Genomic DNA, 20,388 nt, shown 5'->3' with positions numbered 1-20,388 from the left:
TCATATTCCTTCTCAAATGAGAATTCCAGGGCTAGGGTAATTCTGGCTCCATCATTATTAGGGAAGTATGCTTTCTGGGCAAACGAAAAGCTTTCTATCCAAGAGAGAAACAGACACAAGCAAGAAAGACACCCCCCCACCCCAACCCCAGAGTACACGTTGTTCCCCTGGGAGCTCCAAGGGGCCTCACCCCTCCCGCTTCCCTTTTGATTTCGCCATTTCCCAGAATCCCCTGCCCAAGGGGTGCTGTCCATGAGGCTCCCCCCTGGGAAGGGTGTAAGATGACCTGCTGAAAGTGTAAAACAGTGCACTGTCTCCACCCTAGGAGTTCTCCATCTGGGAGTGTCCGTCCCCTTTAAGGTGCCAGGTGTTCGGGGACGCTTCATGAAGTCCTGACTAAGGAGGAAACAGCACTGGCCAGTAGTGGTAGGACGAGGCCTCGCAGGGAGGGACAGTGGTACCCCAGAATAACCCCCTCTGGCTGCTGAAGACACGAGACCTTGGTCCACATGACATGGGAAGAGGTTTGCCCAGATACGTCATGGGAATAAGCAAGTGGTTATGGGGACTTTCCTGGTGGTCCAGTGGGGGCCCAGGTTCGATCCCTGGTCAGGGAACTAGATCCCACACGTGGCAACTAAGAGTTCGTATGCCACAACTAAATATCCTGTGTACCACAACTAAGACCTGGTGCAGCTAAATAAATATTTTTAAAAAAGGGGGGGGGGTATGTGTGATGTGAAAACATTTTTAGGAAACAAAACTCACACACAGCTTATGCTGTGCTGTGCTTCGTCACTCAGTTGTGTCCAACTCTCTGCGACCCCATAGATTGTAGCCTGCCAGGCTCCTCTGTCCATGGAGTTCTCTAGGCAAGAATACTACAGGGGGTTGTTGTGCCCTCCTCCAGGGGATCTTCCCAACCCAAGGATCGAACCCAGGTCTCCCACATTGCAGGTGGAATCTTTACTGTCTCAGCCACCAGGAAAGCCCCACACATAGCTTAGTGTGGTATATTCAAGGTTACCAAACTCTCAGCTCCTAAGGTGGATATGTGGGAGGGATTCTCTTTCTAAAAATATTCTTTGCCACAGCCCACCAGGTCCAAAACAATCTGTTCCACCCACCTCAGCCCTCATCTCCTGCCATACAGGCTTCCCAAGGGTCCTGAAACATGCTAGCAAAGTTCCTGCCTCAGGGCCTTTGCATCGGCTGTTCTGTCTGCTCAGAGCATCCTTCCCAGCAGTCCCTGCAAATGGCAGCTTCTCAGCCACCCAACTTTACTCAAATGCCACCTCCTCAGAGAGGCCTTCCCTGACGCTCCACCTATTGTGGCGCCCTCCTAGCCCAGGTGAGCTACATCACTCTCCTGTGCTACTTCTTCACTGTATTCATCTCACAGTGATTTGTCCTGTGTGACTGGGTTGGGGTCCCACTCCTCCCACCTCACCCACAGTCTGTGTTTATGTCCTGGGTTGGGGACGAGGCCGGTAGGCACACTGACTTAGTTGCTAAATGTGTATCACACAGAACTGACCTTCCTTCCAACCCATCAGCCGACCTCCCTACCCATCTCCTTCCTTCCTTCCTTCCAACCTCCCTTCCTCTCTCTCTCCCTTTCCCAGCAACCTTAAATGACTTCCATAAATCAGGAGAAAGTATAGAGGACTTCCCTGGTGGTCCAGCGTTTAAGAATCTGTCTGCCAATGCTGTGGACACGGGTTCGATCCCTGGTCTGGGAAGAAGACCCCCACATGCCATGGAGCAGCTAAGCCTAGGACCACAATTACTGTGGCCCATGCACCCTGGAGCCCAGGCTCTGCAACAAGAGAAGCCACCACAATGAGAAGCCCTCGCACCGCAAGTAGACAGTAGCGCCCTCTTGCTGCAACTAGAGAAAACCAGTGCACAGCAACAAAGACCTAGCATGGCCAACAAAAATAAATAAAAGGATAGAGATACTTTAAAAAGTCAAGCCAAGAGAACATAATCATTCCTTCCTTGCTCTGTTGGGTTCATTTGCTGAAACTATCTTCCCAGCTCTCAGGACCCCTAGGACTTTAGTGGGGCTCTCCTGATTCTCCAGGGGAGGGCTGGCTCCCTGGAAGAAATCCTGCTAGAACCTTCTTTCCGACCCTCCGCTCCACATCTATCTATCCACTTCAAGTTCCACATGGTCTGACACCGTTAGTGGGCAGCTGTGACATGTCTAAAAGGAATAAAATATGATGAAATTCAGTTTGGAGAGTCAAACTCATCATTTGTGTCCTCATTCTCTTTCTTCTGGGAGGATTTCCTAATGTATTGTCTAAACTGAAAATTCTAAGCAATAATTTAAGATGGCATTAATTCCAGGTTAAAAGAAAAAAACTGGGTTTGTGCACCTCTGATCTTTTTCCTTCTTCTCAAGATCTCTGGTCTTTATAAATGTTTAAATCTAATGACCTCTGAGGATAAAATGGACTCGACTATGATTGTTAAAAAGAATGAGATCACCTTCTGTGTGTTCTATCTAATATGGAACTGCCGCCAAGCTGAGAAAAGAGCAAGTGAAAGAGGCTGGAGCACAGACAGGAGGTGACCCCATGGATAAAAAAAGGGGGGGTGGTCGGGAAGGAAACACACACACACTCACGTGTGCTCAGTCCTGTTCAGAACATTTCTGCTAAGGATGGACAAGGAATGAAACAATGGTTGCTCTGGGGAGGGGAACTAGATGGCTGGGGGCCAGGGAAGGGAGAGAGGCCTGATTTTCATGGCACGCCCTTTTGAACTAGTTTGGTTTTTACCCTCTGCATGTTTTACCATCTAGCACACAAATGAAGAAAACACCCAGAAGGAGGTACCCTCTCTCAGAGTTCTGACTGACAGCCTTGGACAGAGTCCCTAATTTGCCCATGTTGTCTGAACTTGTATTTGCCACGCTGGGGAATTAAACCACTCACGTTAGTAAAGAAAGAGGGAGACAGAAAAATGACAAAGAAGGCCCTGAGGTTAGGAGCGGGACAACAGCAACTTCTTTTTCCTGTGATGGCCGGGCCAGAAGTGGAAGGCGACCAAAGGCTCTGACTTGGCTTGGCCTGATCCCAGATGACTGGGAGCTCTGGCCTCCAACCCCGGCAGCTCCCTTGGGGCTGGGTTAATTAAGCTAATTAGCACCACTGTCGATTGGCCTGCCTGAGCTGGGGGTTCTGCCAGCCTCGCTGGCGAGGACACTCATCGGGTCTGTGCCTTGGGCGGCAGGCCGATTTTCCTGGAAGGCTGGCTAGGAGAGATGGGTGGGGGTGGGGTCGACCCTGCCGTGGAGTGGGGATGCTGCTGCTTCCGTGGCTACGCTGAACTGAACCCAGGGCCCCTAAACTCGAGGAAGGAGGGCACCTGCAGGCCACACGTCAACTGCGAGATGCCAGTGCCAGCGCTGAGGGGACCTTCCCGAGGCCTCGATGACTCCTTGTGCCACCTCAGGGAGGGAGGCACCCCTGTCCTCCCCTTTAGAGGCTGGGGGCCGAGGCATGGTGAGTGGAGGATGCTCGGAAGCCCCCTCTGCCTGGTGCTCTGAGCTGCCTGAGATTTGCTCTTGATGAATGAACGCGGTGCTCAGTGTGCCTGGGATGTGGTGACGGCGGCTCTGGGGGTGTGGGTCCCCACTCTGGGGCTGGGGTGTCTCACGGGGCTACGTTCCTTCTCCACGGCCATCACTGCCATTGCCTCGCTTTATTGGCAAGAGGACTGATGCCCCGAGAGCTTCTGACACAGTCACTGCAGAGTTGGGTCCTGAACTTGACTCGGGGGACTGCTCCTGATTGCGGTGGCAGTAACAGCAGCTGCAGCAAAGCTCGCCCCCTGAGCACGCACTCTCTCAGGCCCCAGGCTGCTCATTTTTTTTTTCACTTTATGGTGACGCCATGCAGTATATGGGATCTTAGTTCCCCGAACAGGGATTGAACCCATGCCCCCTGCAGTTGAAGTGGGAGTCTTCACCACAGGACCACCAGGGAAGTTCCAAGACTGCCCTTCTTATGGATGAGGACATTTGGAGCCTGGGTCCTCAGATGTGACCTGGGGGCTCAGCCGCCACAACTACTGCTCCCCCTTAAGCAATAAGCAGGCTGTTCCCTAGGGCATGCCTCCTCCTCACCAGGCCCTGTCTGCAGGGACCAGGGCCAGCAGGGCCGCCACATGCCAGCCTTTCAGTCGGGCTGAGGCCAGCCTGGCGGGGAGGAGGTGCCCTGGACGGCTGAGAAAGCGGGGGCTGATGGCTGTGGATTCCGTCTCCTGCTCCGTGGGGCCCCAGCCTGGCCACCCCGGTCACCTCCCCTCCCCTGCTCAGCCCTGTGCAGCTCAATCTCGGTGCTGGGGTCCTCACGGGGGTTACCTCAGGAAGTGGGGAGGTGGGGAGGATGTCACGCCAGTTTAAAGAGAGAAAAACTGAGCGAGGGAGGGGTGAGCGGCCAACGAGGGAGTCCTTCCCGACACCCACACTGTGCTGCTCTCCTGGTTCGGAGAAGGCAGGCCTGTGCGTTCAGGGTCCTGTGACAAAGCAGTCGAAACTGGGCTGTGCGGCCCTCTCCTGAGGCGGAGCTGCAGGGCTGACCAGGGCCTGCGGCAGAGGGGCTGGGTGCGGGGCAGGGGGCGGGGGGGGGGGGGCGGTGCTTCCGCCTCAGTGCCCTGGGTGCAGCTCCTCCATCCCCTTCACCAGCTCAGACTGCTTTTCGTGCAATGGAGCATGCGCCCCAATACAGGTGACTGTTTCCTCCGAGAAGTCAGTCCTCAGAGGGTGCGAGTCCCAGCCTTGGATGCGAGCCTTGCCTAAGTCTTTCCCGTGATGAGACGCCCAGCCAGTTCTCTTTCTAGGTATGAATCCCAGCTCTGCCACTTCCAGTTGGGTGACCCAGGCTACACATTTCTAACTGTGCATCAGTTTCCTCCTCTAGAAATAGGGTCACTGGGAGGATCTGGGGGGGTCTGAAAAGCCCTATCCACACAGCCTGGCTGAAAGACAGCACCCCTGTGCTGGCCACAGCCATTTATAGCCCTCTGGGGATGTGTTAGAGGTTCCCAACCAGAATCGATGAGGAAGGAGGCAGATTTGGTGATTATTCCTCTGGAGACACACTCACATTAGGGGTGACCTATGGGACTTCCCTGGTGGTCCAGTGGCTAAGACTCTGAGCTCCCAATGCAGAAGGCCTGGGTTCGATCCCTGGTCAGGGAACTAAGATCCCACATGTGGCAACTAAAGATTCTGCATGCACAATAAAGATCAAAGGCTCTGCGTGCTGCCATTAAGGCCCGGGGCAGACAAATAAGTAAATAAATAAAGATAAATATTAAAAGAAATATGTGGTGACCTCTGTGGTAACAAGTTACAAAACCAACAACCATGACACCTACAGTGAATTAACTAATTTAACTAACTTAAGTTAGTTAATTAATTAACTTAACTAACAGTGAATTTGGGCAAGTGACTTAACCATTCTGCACCTCAATTTTTCTTACCTGAAAAATGGGATAGAGAGTCCTACACCTCACTGTTTGTAGTGAAGATTAAATGAGTTAAAAAAAGGTAAAGGGCTTATGACAATACTTCGCAGGGGTGTGTGTGTGTGTGGGCGTGCTTAGTTGCTCAGTCATGCCCGACTCTTTTCAACCCCATGGACTGTAACCCACCAGGCTCCTCTGTCCATGGGGGTTCTCCAGGCAAGAACACTGCAGGGGGTTGCCATTTCCTCCTCCAGGGGATCTACCTGACCCAGGGATTGAACCTGCGTCTCTTGCACTGGCAGACAGATTCTTTACCACTGCACCACTGGGGAAACCCACTTGGCAGGGGAGGTATCAGTAAAAGTAGGTAAATAAGTTATGCAAACGAGTTCTCATGCCTTGGGATAAAATTTCAGCAACAGAATTATACACAGATTAAAAAAAAAACAAACACGTTTAGCCTCAAATACTTTAGCTGGAAGTAAAGACAATGTTTTCTGGAAAACTAGGTTAGGTGACTCAGAAGTGTCTCTAACAATGACAAAGACATTTCCAAAATGCTTGGGGAGAGTTTGAATAAAGCAGCTTTCTTAAAAGCATGTGGACAAAAGCATTAATTCTAAGTTAACATATTACTTAAAGCATGTGATTTAAAAAATGTATCTGTAACCAAATTAATAAGTATAAGAAACCATGAAACTATTCTGTGTCCCCCAGTATTTCGTATATTTAGTTTACATATTTTTACTCAATGCACGTACATACATAAAAAGCTTTCTTTGGATCTTATGGTGGGAAAAGGGGGGCTGCTGTTTGTTTTTGGCTGTCACCTATCCAGGTGTGTATTTTTTTCAGCCATGCCAGGGTGGCATGTAGGGTCTTAGCTCCCTGACCAGGGATCAAACCTGTGCCCCTGCAGTGGAAGCGTGGAGTCCTAACCACTGGACCCCCAGGGAAGTCTGCCAGGTATATTTTCTGAGCGCCTACTACATGCCTTGTCCTGGATGGGGCTCAGGTGGGTCTGCTGTCCCAGTACCCTCAGTCCAACAGGTTGACAGGGAAGAAATGAATCTCTAGCAAATGACTGTATGATGTGCTCTGGATAGAGGCCAAGCAGGGGGAAAAGTGTGGGGTCCATGGGACGGATGAGCCTGGTGTGGGGCTTGGAAGAGTTTCTTTGAGGATGGCAGCTCTGTGTGAGACCTGAGGGCTAGTGTTATGGGTCTCCTCCAAATGATATGTTGAAGTCCCAACCTCTAGAATCTCAGAATTTGACCTGATGTGGAAATGGTGTCTTTCCAGAGGTAATCAAGGTAAAGTCAAAGTGTTACTCACTCAGTCGTTTCCGACTTTTTGTGACTCCATGGACTGTGTTGCCTGCCAGCTCCTCTGTCCATGGGATTCTTTAGGCATGAACACTGCAGTGGGTTCCCATTCCCTTTTCTAGGGGATCTTTCTGATTCAGGGATCAAACCCAGGTCTCCTGCATTGAAGGCAGATTCTCTACCATCTGAGCCACCAGGGAAGCCCAATCAAGGTAAAATGAGGCAATTAAGATGGATCCTAATCTAACAACTGGTGTCCTTATAAAAATGGGAGATGTGGACACAAAGACACACACTCAGATGTATCTACATGCCAAGAAACCCCACAGGTTGCCGGTGAATCAACCAGAAGCCAGGAGAGAGGCGTGGTACAGACACTTCCTCTCAGCTCTCGGAGAGAACCAACCCTGTCACCACCTTGGCTCCTCCCTCCAGCCTCCCGAGCTCCGAGGAAAGACACTTGTGCTGTTGAGCCCCCCAGTCTGCAGTGCTTTGTAATGGCAGCCTGAGCAAACTCCAGGTGGGCAGGACGGAGCCAGATGGGGCGGGGGGGACCCAGGCAGAAGGAACAGCACAGATGCTGGGGAGGCCACGGCGGCGTGCTCTCATGGAGGAGCAGAGTGGGGTCAGCAGGGCTGCACCCTCTGGCCACCCTGAAAAGTGAGGGTCTCACTGTGTGTCATGGGGTTACAGTGAGGATGGAGTGTGATGTGAGGCTCAGACATTCCACTCACTGATGGAGTACCCACAGTGTCAGGTGACACGTGTCTTGTGACCAAGCCCGTCACCTGCTCTCCTGTGCAGGAACGGGCCGTGGGACGGAGACCGGGGATGAAGTGACGGCAGCGGGGACGGAAGGCTGGGGAGACCAGAATGAGGAGGGGGCCAGACCAAGCTCCAGAATCCCACCTTGGCTACAAGACATGGAGGAAGAGCATTCTGGGAACTGGTGACAACCATTGCAAAGGCCCTGAGGTCGGCCTGCATTTGGTGGGACTCAAGACCGAGGAGCCAGGAGAGGCCAGGTGGGTGGAGTGGAGCAAGCCTGGGGGAGCATGGGAGATGAAGGCAGAGGGGTGATGGGCACGTTGTGTGAGGTCCAGGTGGGAGTCTGGGCAAAGCGCACAGTGTACCAGTGCCTGGTATGATATACGCGCTCAGGAAATAAGAGCCTTTATCATTAGTCCTGGGAACGGGGCAAGCCACTGGAGGTTTTAGTCAGGGGAGGGGAGGATCAAAATCTAGTTTGCAGAGTGGCCCCTGGCTGTCAGCGAGCAGCGTGAACTGGATTCTCGGCTTGCTCACTCGCCCACCTCTCCAGGGATCCTGTTTCTGTCTCCTGACACCTCTCTCCTTATGAGCTTCTGTGTCACCACACATCTAAACGGCCCCCGCCAGGTCATGAGAGAGGACGTTACAGAGAACAGGACGGAGGAGGGCAGGCCCCCACCTGAAGAGGAGCCGTGGGCACGGCCTTCTGGGTTCTGACCCCTTTCTGGGTTCTCCACCCCTTCCCAGCTGTGAGCCTCTGAGCCTCAGCAGTAAAGCTGGGCAAATGACAGGTCCGCCTCATGGAGCACCGGGGACAGTGACTGCAGCCATGAAATTAAAAGATGCCTGCTCCTTGGAAGAAAGGCTATGACAAACCTAGACAGCATATTAAATAGCAAAGATATCACTTTGCTGATAAAGGTCCGTCTAGTCAAAAATCACTAGAAATGATTTTTCTAGTAGTCGTGTTATGGACGTGAGAGTTGGACCATAAAGAAGGCTGAGCGCCAAAGAACCTGATGATGCTTTCCAACTGTGGTGCTGGAGAAGACTCTTGAGGGTCCCTTGGGCTGCAAGGAGATCAAACCAGTCAATCCTAAAGGAAATCAATTCTGAATATTCACTGGAAGGACTGACGCTGAAGCTGAAACTCTGATACTCTGGCTGCCAGATGCGAAGAGCCAACTCACTGGAAAAGATCCTGACGCTCGGAAAGATTGAGGGCAGGATAAGGAGGTGGCAGAGGATGAGATGGTTGGATGGCATCACCGACTCAATGGACATGGAGTCGAGTTCGAACAGACTCCACGAGATGGTGAAGCCTGGCGTGCTACAGTCCATGGGGTCGCAGAGTCGGAAATGAATGACTGAATGAACAACAACTCACGGCAGGGTTGTTGAGATGGATTCAGTCAATCAATTCATGGACTAGAGCTCAGCACCAAAACTAGCACGTGGTGAGTACTGGATAAATTCTCAGTATCATCGTACTCTAACTTCAAAAATTGGCACTTCCCTGAAGGTCCAGTGGTTAAGACTCCACACTTTCAACGCAGGGGGCATGGGTGGTTCGATCCCAGGTTGGGGAACTAAGATCCCACGTGCTGTGCAGTGCAGCCAAATTAAAATAAATAAAACCTCCAAATTCAAAGAACTGTTTTCTAACTGACCACTCCTCTCCTCCTTTTGGTTTCAGAGCAAAATGCCCCAAACCAGCTGCCTCCTGTTCTGCCCTGGCTTCTCTCTGGCATCCTCCAGTCACCTCTGTGAGGCTCAACCATGCTCAGTTCCCTGACTGCTCCCAGTTGTCACCCCTGGGCTCCCAGACCCCACATTTGTCTGGGCTCCCCCTTCACTGGCTCCTCCTCCTCGTATGAACACTGAGGGATCTCAGGCAGAGCCCTACATCCCCCTCCTCTCCAGCCTTTATGCTGACAATACTCCCATTTCTCTCTCCAGCCTGACCTCTCCCTGAGCTCCAGACTCCTTACCTGACTGCCTCCTCCATGTATACTGCGCATCACAGCAGTAATCCTTCTGTGGGCTTCCCTGGTGATCCGGTGGCTAGGAATCCGCCTGCCAATGCAGGGGACCCTGGTTCGATCCCTGCTCTGGGAAGATCCCATGTGCCTCAGGGTTACTGAGCCTGTACTCTAGAGCCTGCAAGCTGCAACTACTGAAGCCCGTGTGCCACAGAGCCTGTGCTCCAACCAGGGAGGCCACCGAAACGAGAAGCCTGTGCACCGCCAGGGAAAGCCCTCGTGCAGCAACCAAGACCCAGTGCAGCAAAAAGATAAAAGGGTAACCGTCCAGGCCTGAGCTCTGGAGCTCCCCACTTGGAGGGAACCATGGTTTACAGCTCACTCTACAGTTCCAACCCTGAGCCCGCTCCCCACTCAATCCCTATCTCAGCTCAAGGAGAGTCTGCCCATCCTCCAGGCTGAAAGACCTGGTGTCACTTCCACCTTGCTCTTTTCTCTTACACCACATCCGATCTGCCAGTGGAATCTGCTGGCTCGCATTTCAGAGATCTGTCCTAAAGCTGCATCCTTCTTCCTCCCCAGACCTCTTGTGTCCCGCCTGGACCATCACAGCAGAAGCCCCCTGGTCGCCTGGCCCCTTGCAGGCCATGCTCCACACGCAGCCACAGGGGCTCCGTGAACACCCAACTTAGGTCTGTCCCCCTCTGTTCCAGACCTTCCTGCGGTTCCCCCTGACTTAGAGCAGACGCCCAGGCCCTTACCTGGGGCCCACAGAAGCCTCCACGGTCTGTGCTCATTGCCTCTCTGAGCCATGTGCTCACATGGTCCCAGCCACACTGGTCTCCCTCCACAGAGAGACCCTGCTCCTGCCTCAGGGTCTGTCAGCTGCTCTTCCCTCTGCCTGGAACGTTCTCCATCCAGACGTGTCACAGTGCTAGCCACCATCTGACTCTGCACACTTTTCTTAGTCACCCTATCTGCTGTCCGTCTCCCCAACCAGCATGGCCTCCTGGAGGGCATGGACCCTGTCTGCCTGTGTGCAGTTATATTCCCAGTGTGTAGACTGGCATGGTGATTGACATGAGGGAGCGAGGGGTCACCCTCCCCCCTGCCCGAGATGCCAAGCTTGGCTCTGGGGGTGCCTCACCAGGTGCCCAGGCACTTACTTCTTTGGGTCAGTGAAGGGGAGTGGCCGTGGCGGGGGCTCGTCTGTCCTCTTCCACCCCGTGGGGTGCTTGTTGCGCACGGGCTGCTTGGAGAAGAAGGACTTGGGGACAGAGGTGGAGAGCTGGAAGGCGCTGGGCTGGGCCAGCTGTGAGGGCCGCGGGCTCTCGGTGCTGGCTGTCTTGTGAACCTGAGCAGGGTAGCCGGCCCGTGAGCTCATGTCGCTGCAATGTAAAAATTAGAAAAGTAAAACAATTCTGTCCCATGTTTCGAAAAGTCAATCTGTTTAAGTTTACTCTTGGGAAACAAACAAACAAAAAGTTCATTCACACAGGAGAGACACTGCTGTGAAAAACTCTAATACATAGATGTCTACGTGGAGAAAACGTAATGCTGCCTTCATAGCCCCCATCCCCTCCCAGGGACGTCCTCCTAGCACAGTTGGTATCTGTATGGGTATCTAAAAAAGTCACCCTCTGTGGGTAATGATTCCCCCCGCCACCCACCAGAGATTCCTTGTATCCTGAGCACAACTTACACTACAACCTGGCTGAAGGTGGGGTCCTGCCGACCCACCTCTGGAGGTAACCATGGTTTACAGTTCGTTGTATTTCTTTCCTAACCCTTTCCTGTGGTTAAGACACACATGTTGGGAATTCCCTGGTGGTCCGTGGTTAGGACTCACTGGGGCCCTGGGTTTGATCCCCGGCCAGGGAACTAAAATCCCACAAGCAGCACAGCACGGCTAAAATAAAAAAGGAGGAAAGAAAAAGAAAAACGGACAAAAAGAAAAATGTGTATACAACTGGAAAACAGGAGCCTTTTTTTTTTGAAGGGTGCGAGGATTATGTTTTCACATAACTGAGACTGTGCTAATAAATTGTTCCAGAACTTATTTTTGTTAAACTTATGCCTTGCCACATAGTTTCTTCACTCAAATATTTCTTGAGCACTAATACACATCAGACACCACTCCAGCTGATCTAATCTAAAACCACAGCTCGATATTCCAAATGCTGGATTCCTGTGGCGTTAATGCTACAATGAACCTCATGTGGTTAATTAGGACCCAACTCTTGGGGACCCAACTGCTGACCCCACTGAAGCAAATCAGCTTTTAAAACTTTAAAATAAAATTCTAATTCCACTTCAAGTAAGAGGTCTTTAATGGGAAAATTAATGTCCTTGGAGTGTAAGTTAATAAAAACTTACTGAAGGTCAATTTAGCAAAATTAAACGGTGGGACTTCTGACTATGGCTGAATGAGAAGATTGGCAAATTCTCTCCCCACTAAGCACAAAATCAACAAAAACAACCGTTTCAGCACCCTGGAAATTGACCGAGGACATGCAACAATCCAAGTATTGTTTATTTTCTTGAAAAACTGAACTTCAGGGTAAGAACAGAGGGAATCTGACGTTTTAGCCTGGGGCTCCTCCCACCTCCCTGCTCAGCTCAATGAACAAGCAAAAGCAAGTTCTGCCACTGGAGAACCTCACTGAAGGTTCAAGAAGAAGAAGAGAAAAAGGTGCAGAAGAAAGGTTTGAAGGAATAATGGCTAAAAGCTTCTCAAACTGGATAAAAAAAACATTCATCTATACATCTAAGAAACTCAAATTCCCACCAAGATAAGCACAAAGACTTCATCCAGAAAAACAAGTGAAAGTTAAACACTAAGATAAAACCTCCAAAAGCACCAAGAGAAAAAGATTCATCATATACAGAGAAAATCAATACAATTAACTGCTGACCTGTCATTTGAACCAATGGAAGTGTGTGTTAGTTGCTCAGTCGTGCCTGACTCTTTGCAACCCCATGGGCTGCAGCCCACCAGGCTCCTGTGTTCATGAGATTTTCCAGGCAAGGATACTGCAGTGGGTTGCCAAGAATGGGGTGGTATTTTCAAGGCGCTGAGAAAAAAAACCATCAACCAAGACTTCTATGTCCAGCAAAACTACCTTTCATAGATGAAGGCAAAATAAAGATGTCCCCAGATAAACAGATTCAGAGAATTCGTTGCTAGCACATCTGCCTAATAAGTAATAATTCCTTGGGCTGAAAGGAAATGACTGCAGGTGATGACCTGAATTCACATGGAGAAGTGAAGGGTCCAAGATGGTAAGTTTGTGGGTTAGAATAAAAGACTTCATAGAATATTTTGGAGAAGGAAATGGCAACTCACTCCAGTATTCTTGCATGGAAAAATCCCATGGACAGAGGAGCCTGGTGGGCTATAGACACGGGGTCACAAAGAATTGGATAGCAGCATAGAATATTTAGGTTTTCTTATTTCTTCTCTAACTTTTAAAGTTACATGTAAGACTGTATAAGGCAACAATAACACTATATTGTTTGGTTTATAACATATACGGATGTAGAATGTATGACAGTAATAGCACAAAGGAGAGGGAAAGGAATGGGGCTTTGTTGGAGAAAAGTTTCTATATTTTGTTGGTATTCAGTTAGCACTAATCTGAAATACATTGATAAGATGCATACTATAGTTAAAAGTTAAGAGGAATTCAAATGGTGTATTAAAACTAATTTAACACAAAAGGCAAAAGTAAAGGAAGGACAAAGGAGAAAGATAGTAAACAGAAAACAAAGCGCAAAATGGCAAATGCAAATCTAATTATCATCAGTAACTTCATTAAATGTGGACACTGAAACATCAATCCTAAAGTAGACTGTCAGAATGGATTTTAAAATGCAAGCTCTGGGGACTTCCCTGGTGGTCCAGGGGCTAGGACTCCATGCTTCCAATGCAGGGGGCCTGGGTTCAATCCCTGGTCAGGGTACTAGATCCCACATGCCACAACTAAGACCTGGTGCAGCCACATAAATAAAAAGAATTAAAAAAAAAAATAAATAAAATGCAAGCTCTGACTGACTTACATAGACTTTCTATAATCTATAAACATCTGTCAACAGGCCCAAGGTTGCGCACTGGGGAGGGGTTGTCCAGGGAGTCGTGGGGCATGTGACATCGGGATCGGACTTTATCTGGGGAGGCCACAAGGGCTTCCCCAAGGAGGAGACAGTGTCTGAGCGGAACTGAAAGATGTGAGTAGTGTCAGTCTAGCATCTGACCTCCCAGAAATCCACACCGCAGAAAAGCCTGCACAAGGACATGCCAGTACATACAAGGATGGTCACTGCAAAGTTGTGTGTAAACAAGAAAAAGCTGGGCATGGCCTGAATTCTTAGATCAGTCCAAGCATATCCATATGATCAAACACTACGCAGCTAGTGTGAAGAATGAGGTCAACTTCTGTTTATGGATGAAGACAGATGCCTCAGCTACAGGAAGTGGAAATGAGGCATCATGCAAAGCATGCTTTTTCTTTTTTTAAATGTACATATGTTGTTGAATGTTTATTGGGCTTTTTTTTGGGGGGGGGGGTCTTTTTTTTCTTTTATGAAAAGGAAATGTATAGTTTTTTTCCAACTGTGGGTCATGAAATCAATTTACTAGATCTTGACTGTTATTTGGGGTAGGAGGTGGGGAGAAACAGACTAGAATAAAAAACCTCAGCATACTTCATATGAGTTAAGGGTAAGTGGTTTTGTGAAACTTCACTGAGGATGTCCACACTGGGTTGTAATGTAAAATGCTTTTCCTGTTTTAGGAAACTGTCAAAATATGTTTGATAGACCTGGGCTGGTACAGATTTGGAGAAAAGTCTCTGGAAGAATGCACACTAACTGTTTATCTCTGGAAGCAGTAACGATGGGGGAGATAAAACCACACACAGAGAACAGGGTAGAAATGAAAGTGCCATCTGACAGCTCAGTATCCTTCTCTGAGGCAACCTTGACTTTTCCCCTTCCTTCTTCTTTAACAGAGAGCCCAGTGTGTGTGTAGCTTCCCAATTTTCCTTTTTAACATAAATGGCAGCCTATCATGAGTTTGCTCTGCACCTGGCTTTGACCTTAACACGATGCCCTGGAGCTCTCGCCGTGTCAGTCCACACAAAACCCTCTCCCTTCAATGGCTGCAGGTGGCCCACTCTATGAATACATCCTAACTGGTTTTAACCCTAACTTTTATATTTCTACAGCACATATTTCTCTACCCTGTCATCAGGCATTTTCAGCTTTTATGAGTTGGAAAAAAAAGAAAACAAACAAACAAAAGATGATAAAGAAAAAAAAAAAAAAGGAAGAGTGGGTCCAGTGGTTAAGAATCTGCCCCCCAGTGCAGGGGATGCAGGTTCAATCCCCAGTTGGGGAGCTAAGATCTCACATGTGACAGGGCAACTAAGCCCATGCTCTGCGAGAAGCCCACACACTGCAACTAGAGAGCCCCTGCCCCATGCCACAACTAGAGAAAGCCTGTGTGCTGCAACAAAGACCCTGCATGTCCAAAATAAATAATAAGACGAAGAGAAAAAGAAGAACACCACTTTCTCTGTGTCTGCCAGCTGGCTCCATCCATTGCCCCATTTGGGATGGGTTTGCTCCCTCAGCCTGTGGCAGGCACTGGGTGTCATCCTACTCCCCTAACCTTATAAATGAAGGCTGGTTTTACTCATCCTCAAGAAAGGTGACCCAGCACCCAGCCCAGGGCACAATCCTGAATGGTGGATGTCACCTGTCTGGGATGGGTCAGCGGTAGGTCTGTGATCTACTTGTGGACAGTGAAGCATCATGTGCTTGTGTGGACTGTCTGCTAGGTGACTTCTGAGGAAGGTTTCTTTACTAGAAAACTAACAAAGACCACTTGTAGTAAATATCACCTGTTCTTCCATTTGACACAGTGACTATCTCGACAGTCACTTTGAGACTGTGAGGGGAGCCAGTCTGCAGGCCGATGGAGACGAACAAAGAAAGGGAAAGAACCTGAGTCCTTGAGTCAGTAAATTCCCCAATCGTGGGGCCCTCCCTAGTGTGGGACTTCATGTTCTCAGAGGTAACAGACTTCCTCCAATTGAGCTGGGACTTGCTGCTTGGAGCCAAAGGCATTCCCACGACTGTCCCTGCTTTCAACCTCTACCAGCCTCAGGCATGAATGGGTGCCCCCCACACACAGCAGGGCCACAAAGAACTATTCTGAATATGCCATGCATCTTGACCCGGCCCACTCAGACGGGAGCCCCTTCTCACACTCCCCTTGGACCATGAGCTGCGCCAGGTGCCAACTACAGGGTGGAGTTCTTACCCCACTCGCCAATCAACAGAGTGAATACACCTTTTCTCTGAAGCAAGGCCAGGTGCCTCCCCGAGCCTCAGCCTGAAAAATGAGGCAGCACCTCTCGGCAGATGAGAACATGGACCATACTGCTTACTTGACCTGGGGTCCAATCCCAGCCCCGACTGACATGCTGTGATCTTTGCTGGAGCCCCTTCCCCTCGACGAGCCTCAGTTTCCTCCTCTGAGAATCGAGGCAACAATACACTTGCCTCATGAGATCATATCCGCACAAAGTGCTCAGGGTATGCCTGGGCACTGGAATGTGCTCTTGGAGCTGCAGATACACAGGGATGTGGTGTGTCCAGGGGCTAAATGCCTGGCCTCCGGGCTCAGCCAGGGTGGGGGAGGGAACATTCTGCTCTGTACTCTCACCCCACCCTCCCCCAGAGAGACTGGGCAGTTACCTGTGCTGTATCTCAGGGGGAGCAGTTAAGATTTTGCTGAAGAACTGTAGAAAAACTGTAGGCTGAATGAAGAAGCTGCACAGCTGCCTGGGAGGGCGCCATGCTCTGGTCTGTTCACCCCTGGGGAGGCTGATGGGTGGCCCCGGGCGGGCAACAGGCACGAAGGAAGCTGTGCCCCTGCCTTATTATCTTTTGGCTGCATTGGGTCTTTGTTGCTGTGCACAGGTTTTCTCTAATTTCCGTGAGTGTGGGCTACTCTCTAGTTGCGGTGGCTTCTCTTGTAGAGCACGGGCTCTAAGTGCTTGGGTTTCAGTACTTGAGGTTCACAGGCTCTAGAATGGGGGCTCAGCAGCTGTGGAGCATGAGCTTAGCTGCCCCATAGCACGTGGAATCCTTCCAGACCAGGGAGAGAACCCACATCTCCTGCATTGGCAGGTGGACTCTTAACCACTAGATCACCGGGGAAGTCCTGCCTTTGCCTTTGGGAGGAAGAGCACTGACGGAGCAGGTGGTAGTGATGGCAGTGGCCAGAGCTGAGCCCGTGGACACAGCCAGGCCCTGTTCCAAGCATCTCACAGGCATCACTTTATTTGACTGCCCCAGCAATCCCATGAGGCAGGAAGTACCACTCTCCCTATGTTCCAAGTGGGGAAACTGAGGCCCAGAGAGATTTAAATAACGCCCCAAATTACACAACTGGTTGAGGACAGAACCAGGATACAAAGCCAGGCAGTCTGGCTCAAGAGATGCTCTGTTTAACCACCAACCTGTGCTTTTGATGACAACAGTATTCATGACAAATACATAACACACGAGAACCAAACCTAGTGGCAGCTGGTGTATTTGGGCCAGCTATGTCTCAGGCCCTGTGCTGGCTGCTTCGAACCCATGGTGCAGGTGTATCCTCGCAGCCTTGGATCAGAGTCTATCTTCACCTCCATTTTACAGACGAGGAAACTGAGCCTCAGAGAAACTAAGGAGCCTGGTGGAGACCACGCAGCTGGTTAGTGGTGGAGTTGTGACTTGGACACAGGCAGTCAGAGACCAAAGCCTGGGAAACGCTGCTCACCAGATACCCCCAAGGGGAACTCTGTGGGGCCTTCTCTGTCTGGTGTCTGCAGGGGCTTGAGAACTGAATCAGTCCCTGCACATGGCTAGAATGATCAGGCTCGGTGTAGGAGCCACACGTGGCAACATTCTGCCCTTCAGCCTGGGAGCAAAAACATCAGGTCTTCAGAAAGTAGAAGCAGTGACAATATGGGGCAAAAACTCCATGGCGCAAAATCAATGGGGACTCCACTTGCCACCAGCCACCTCCACCGCGCCCCCTCCCCACCACAGTGCCCAGGTATCCCCACAGTGGCCTCCTCCTGCCCTCACCCCCAAACCCCGCCAGAAGGTGAGAGCCATCACCACTCTCCCCAGCTCAGGGTCAGAGTCCTCCTGAGTCCACAGGGCCCCACACCACCTGGGCTGACCCCTCTCTGCCCTCAGCAACACCCACTCCACTCCCCCTCTCACTCATTCTCTCTGGTCACATGGACACTGTTCCTCAGACACACCAGACACACCTCCACCTCATGGCCTTTGCACTCCCCCTGCCCCACCCCACGATCTCTGCATGGTATCCTCCTTCCCTGGAGTTTCTGGAGATGGCCTGAGCTCCTCTTCCCAAGCTGACAGTGACTCTCCGAGTGGGTCTCTCCCCTTGACCCTCGCTTCCAAGCCTACACTGGCAGGGTGGGGCCCAGTGGACCCTGAGGGCCTCATGTTACCTTTCAGGGCTGTGCCCCCAGGAGGGGATCCCGGAGACAAGGGCCCTGGCTGCGGAAGCAGGGCCGCGGGCTTCTTGCCTGCCTGCCCGCCCGGCAACGCCGGGCCGTGTCAGCTCCACGTGGAGCCGAGAGCCTCTCATTGCCTCTAAACAGCGCCGACAAATTGCTCTGGAAGCCCAGGGGGCTCTGGAGCGTGTGCTGCCTTGAGAGAGGGCGGGGGGCCAGGTGGCTGCCCGCCTGGGATCGCTCAGCCCACTGCCGTGCCCGCAGCAGGCGCTGGCGCCTGGCCCCGTGCCTGGAAGCCGGGCTCCCATGACGAATGTCTGGGGGGAGAGTCTGTGAAGTCACTGGAATCATCCACGGGCACAAGCTGCTACAGGCTGCAGCGGTTTCCACGGGAGGGCTGGAGCGCGCGGAGGGAGTGGGTGGGGGGTTTGGGCATGGCGGGGCCCTTCCCTTCCCTGGCAGTCAGTCAGTCCTTGAGTCGTGCTGGCAAACTCAATCCCCACTACCCCGAGACAGCCCACGTTCCCCTGAGGAGCCCACAGTGATCTTAAAACACAAGTCAGATTATGTTCTGTGGCTTCCATGTCTCTCAGAACCAAAACCCAGCCTGAGCTGGGTCCCTGCCCACCATGCAAATCAGACCTCCTGCCGCTCTCCCATTCAGCCTGTCTGGCCAGCAGAGCATCTCTAGAACACCGCAAACGAGTTTACCTTCAGGGCCTCAGCATCTGTTATTTCCCCTGCCTGAATCACTTCCATGGTTCCTGCAAAATATCACCTCCTCCAAGAGGCCTTCAGGGACCTCCGCCTAGCTGGGTTTTCTTCCCAGGCCTTATCTCCACCTGGCATATTAACAGCACATGGCTGCTCAGCTGTCTGTCTGTCTGCCTCGCTTTCTCTCCAGGAGAGTGTCAGTTCCACAAGAGGGACTCGATTTCGTCCCCTGCTGTATCACTGTGTTTGGAACGGTACCTGGCACACAGTAGGTGCTTTAGGGTCAGTAAACATAAGAACAGGTATTTCCCCTGTGGTTCAGTGGTAAAGAATCTGCCTGACAATGCAGGAGACACAGATTTTACCTCTGGGTCAGGAAGATCCCCTGGAGAAGGAAACAGCAACCCACTCCAGTCTTCTTGCCTGGAGAATCCCACAGACAGAGAAACCTGGTGGGCTACAGTCCATAGGGTTGCGAAGAGTCAGACATGACTTAGCGACTAAACAACAGTAAACATAAGAATAACACTCCTGGGGACTTCCCTGGTAGTCCAGCGGTTAAGAATCTGCTTTCCAATGCAGGGGACATGGGTTCGATCCCTGGCTGGGGAACTGAGATCCCACATGCCATGGGGCAACTAAGCCCACGTGACTCAACTACTGAGTCCATGCACTCTACAGCCCGTGTGCCACAACTAGAAAAACCCCGTGAGCTGTAACAAAGAGCCTGCGTGCCGCAATGAAGACCCAGCATAACCAAAGAGTAACATTCCTCTCTGGACTGCTTAGCCCCAGCCTTCTCTTCTCTCTCACGAATCTCAAGACCCCCGTATGCAGTAGCCTCCTGACATGAGCAGTCGCCAGCACTGTCCTGGACCTTTGTCTCCTCCCTTCTCACATCCTGGCAGTAACACTGCTGACACATCCACAGCTGCTCTGCCCTCTGGTCCAGGCCCTCTTCCTCCTTTCTCACTGATGTCTCAGCCTTAGACCCATCCCTGACACTTCTCCAATCCTGCCTCCAGCACCATCTTTCAAAACATCTATATGCCCGTATCATCCTTTCTGCTGAAACACTTCTTTGTTGCCCACAGCTCTTAGGACTAAGTCCAAACTCTGTGCTGTGGCTGACAGGGCCTTGTGTGGTCTGGCCCCTGCCAACCTCCCCAACTTCCCATCAGCTGCCCTCCCAATTTCCATCCTTGAGCCAAGCGGCCTGTGACCTGCCAGCACCCACCCGCCTCCCCACCCCAGGGCCTTTGCACATGCTATTTCTGCTCATAGGGACACTTTCTCCATACATCATCTTTCCTTTTTCTCTTAAAAAAAATTTGTAAAATAGCCCACATATAGCAAAGTGTACAAAACATATATGTACAGTTTAACAAAGAGTTACAAAGCAAACACCCACATAACTGCATCAAGATGAAATCATCAGTTCCCCAGAAACCACTTTACCTGCTCCTTCCCTCTTAACCCTCTGGTCCTTGGTAGAAATGACACCTCCTCAGGGAAATTATCTCTTCCCGCTTCCCACCCCCCATCCCCTCAGATCAGACACCCCTCCAG

The 20,388-nt window shown here is 51.1% G+C and overlaps 1 protein-coding gene across 4 annotated transcripts in view; it reads right to left on the bottom strand.

Moving 5' to 3' along the window:
• SIPA1L3 (signal induced proliferation associated 1 like 3) overlaps positions 1-20,388 on the bottom strand; it is a 251,556-nt gene that overhangs the window by 17,942 nt on the left and 213,226 nt on the right. For all 4 annotated transcript variants that reach the window (XM_065926010.1, XM_065926008.1, XM_065926011.1 and 1 more), the window contains exon 16: positions 10,729-10,950. In XM_065926010.1, the coding sequence (XP_065782082.1) occupies positions 10,729-10,950 (222 nt within the window). The remainder of the gene's footprint in view (positions 1-10,728; positions 10,951-20,388) is intronic.

The sequence above is a fragment of the Muntiacus reevesi genome, chromosome 2, assembly GCF_963930625.1.
Source record: "Muntiacus reevesi chromosome 2, mMunRee1.1, whole genome shotgun sequence".
Lineage (NCBI taxonomy): Eukaryota > Metazoa > Chordata > Mammalia > Artiodactyla > Cervidae > Muntiacus > Muntiacus reevesi.
Note: the sequence above shows the minus strand (reverse complement) of the source record. Positions and strands in the feature narration are given on the sequence as shown.